Source organism: Haplochromis burtoni, unplaced genomic scaffold (genome assembly GCF_018398535.1).
Source record: "Haplochromis burtoni strain Fernald_Lab_line unplaced genomic scaffold, NCSU_Asbu1 Contig_242, whole genome shotgun sequence".
NCBI classification, from domain to species: domain Eukaryota; kingdom Metazoa; phylum Chordata; class Actinopteri; order Cichliformes; family Cichlidae; genus Haplochromis; species Haplochromis burtoni.
The window spans coordinates 561,878-565,446 of NW_024582603.1; the positions used below are offsets into that span (position 1 = coordinate 561,878).

The following is a 3,569-nucleotide window of genomic DNA, read 5'->3' on the forward strand; positions in this document are numbered from 1 at the left end:
ATTAAAGACAGAGCAGAGATGTGGACTGCAGTCTTTTCTATTCTAGCAGAAAGAGCAAGTTTCAAATATTTTGGGCGATGTGTTGAGCTTATAAGGCAGAGAGGAAATCTCCTGCACTGGAAGGCACGCCTTGAATTATTGCTGGCAAAGAAATATGAACAATATATCTTGCTTTCTTTTACACAAAGATGATGAACAAAAGCAGTGTTAGCTTGGCTTTTATGTTTGTATATTTTCCTTAGAGAAATATGGATTTTTAGTTGCTACTGATTGGTGGCCTAATATGTTTTTTTGTGTTTCAGTTCAAAGGTTTGGCTTTACCTCCTCCAAATGGTGCCCAGATGACCCGCCGTATGGCCTTGACCCAGTCGTCCATATCGCTCTGGGAGTTTGCCATGAGCAGGAAGGATTCATGGCTGATGGGTGCCCGATCCTTCTCTCCTGTTCCGCCTGCGGGGACACACAAGGAAGAAGCGTATGCGTGAGTACAACAGAGATGAAATAGGGCTTAATCGTGGAATCAAACTTGTGCTCTGTAGTGTGATGCTACTAGATGGGTTTTATTTTTGGTTATTTGTTTGTTTTTTTGTCTTTATAGGGAACTGCCTCATAAATTTACCTTGAAATAAATGTCAAACTGCTCAGGACTTTCTCTGAAGTATCCTAGCAGTTGAATACAAGATAATAAATTGTTGAGAAGATGAACTCTAACAGAAAAAACATTTAAAACAAACCATTACTGTTAAGAATTAACAAGTAACTATTACAGATATCATAAACATGTAACATGATAAATAATAAGCCAAAAACCTCACAGATCTGATAAAGGGGAAATGATTATTTGGATTAAGTTGGAATTGTGATAGCAGCAGATTTCGCAGAGAGTATTGTTTACTAGTTACACATATATAAGTGAATTTGATCTTCTTTACCTTAAGGTGAAGAGGTTTTGAACTCTTATTAGGTCTATGTTATGCATGTTTGATACCAAAATAATACATTTAAACTGAAAACAAGTCCAAAACATACATTTGCACTGGACTTGAGTGGGCTAAATGCTGGGGTAAACGTTTTGGTTTGGTAAGGTGGATTCAATTCAATTCAATTCGCCTCAAGGCACTTTATATTGTAAGGTAGACCCTACAATAACACATACAGGGAAAAACCCTGTAAAAAAAACTTTGGCGACAGTGGGAAGGAAAAACTCCCTTTTAACAGGAAGAAACCTCCGGCAGAACCAGGCTCAGGGAGGAGCGGCCATCTGCTGCAACTGGTTGGGGAGAGAGAAGGAAGACAGGATAAAAGACATGCTGTGGACAAGAGCCAGAGATTGATAACAAGTGTGATTCAGTGTAGAGAGGTCTGTTAACACATAGTGGGTAATAAATGTAACTGAGGCAGAAATACTCATAGGATGCATCATCGGAATCCCCCAGCAACCTACACCTATTGCAGCATAACTAAGGGAGCAGGGCTGTAGAGTGCAACCAATTTGGTCGCAAATGCAACCAAATTTTTCAGTGGTGCGACTAAAAATAAATATTCGGGTAACAAAAAAAAAATCTCTGCAACTCTCTGTGTGGTCAACAACAGACACACATTATGCCCCTATCGTGGACTAAACCAATCAGAGATAGTCAGGGGCGGGACCTCTCTGATTGGCCGTGGTCCAGTTGAAAGTGCAGGTGGAAGAGAGAGGTGAGTAGCTTGAATAAAGCGATATCAATTCATTAACGGATTCCACACAAAGACGTAAACACAGAGCGGACACAGAATCAGCTTTGTCTTTCTCGGCTTTCTCACCCGACGGCCCGTACACAGACACGCTGTCGGAGCTTAGCGATTCTGATGCGTCGGGTCCGCTCTGTGTTTACGTCTTTTTTGCGCTGATTCTGAGCTGCAGGTTTTGTCTCTCTCCAACCAAAATTCGCCGAGCCAGCAGCAAAAGAAGCAGCAAACTGCGCTTCACATTTGATCAATGTCGTCATGAATTCCCTCTGACTTTTGCTGTTTTGCTTCCACCACGATAAAAATCACACTTCCTGCACAGCTCTCTCTCTCTCTGTACTTCAGGAACAGTTTCCCGTCTCAAATCTGTTTTCTGCATTATTCATTCGCTTATTACCCACCAGTCTACCGTTGTTTACAGCGCTGTCTTTTCTTTTTTCACTTAAATGACCTCGGACAAGAAAGCCTAATTTCTGCTGTTCAATACTGAAGAAATTTAAACTTCTTAAAATTATGCAAAATTGCAGAATATTGCAGAATATTTTTAAGGTTATCTGCTATAAAAAGCCAGACCAGGAAAATCTCCTTCATGTTTTTCTGTGTTTTATTCTCAGTTACTTTCACACAAAGGCATCTGCTGTGATGTTCACAATTCTGATGAAGTCTCATGTGTATCAGTACTGATAAATGATCAGAATTATAATATTTCTGACTGTCTGAGGCTAAATTGAATCAAATCAGGACTTTGAGAACCGGAATTGAATGGATTATAGAAATCAGTGATGATACCCAGCCCTAGTGAGCAGCCTAGGCCTGAGAGAAGTGGATGTAGCTGTGGGTAATAAGAAAAGATGAAAAGAACTATTGATAACTTTTTTGTTAAGTTAAGGCCTGATCTGTCTGAAATTCATAGCCAGTGCTCTGACACGGTGCCATCAATCTTTGAATGCTGAAAAAGCACAGTGTATCCAGAAAACACATTATATGCTGCAATAAATGCACTGCCCAAGTGTCCCCTCTCCCCACTGCCTTTCAGCAACAGACAGCAGCAAACAGGTCGTCAGAGGAGGCCGAGATGATTAAGTTTAACATTTTCTACAATATTGACAAAGCACTTTAAACACAAGTTTATTAGTTAATAATTTAGAAATGAATATTGTCTGTATGGACTTCCCCCCCAAAGAAAGTGCACAAGTAAAACTGCGGTGTTAAGCGATGCGGTTGAAAAATTTGAGTGCGCCTAACTTTTGTGCTGGTACGCCTACATTTTTAAAGTTAGGCGTACCGGTGCGCCCATGTCAAAAAGTTATTCTAGAGCCCTGGGGAGGATTCAGGGTTTCCTGATCCAGCACTAACAACAAGCTTTAGCAAAAAAGGAAAGTTTCAAGCCTAATCTTAAAAGTGGAGATACAGTTTCTTGTTTCTTGTTCTAGAACTGTATTCAAAGCCTACTTGGGAGCTAGTGTATTGCAGATCCTTGACACAGTGCTTTTGAGACTAGCATCTTTGGCTAAAAGGGTATCTATCAATGTTGCTCGGGGTATCTCAGAGACAGAACGGTAATGGTTGTGTGAATAACAGTACAAATGAAAGGTAATTCCTCTGCTAGTCGATTGAATGTCCTAAACATCCCAAAGGTGCTCTTGGACTAAGAGCTGGATATTTACTTTTTATTTATTTATTTATTTCATTTTTAAGGGCATTTTAAAATCTAGAAAAGGTATATAGTTATAGGTTTTGGTACTGTGACTCTGTGAATATGGCCTATGGGCTCAAAATGTGGTCATAAATATTTTGTACTTGTAAAAAAGATTTGTATGTGTAAAAAAGATTTGTGTGTG

At 39.7% G+C, this 3,569-nt stretch overlaps 1 protein-coding gene across 3 annotated transcripts in view; it reads right to left on the reverse strand.

The window, feature by feature from the left end:
- si:dkey-191m6.4 (rho GTPase-activating protein 22) overlaps nucleotides 1-3,569 on the reverse strand; it is a 51,271-nt gene that overhangs the window by 16,269 nt on the left and 31,433 nt on the right. For all 3 annotated transcript variants that reach the window (XM_042227086.1, XM_042227085.1, XM_042227087.1), the window contains one exon: nucleotides 322-450. In XM_042227086.1, the coding sequence (XP_042083020.1) occupies nucleotides 322-450 (129 nt within the window). The remainder of the gene's footprint in view (nucleotides 1-321; nucleotides 451-3,569) is intronic.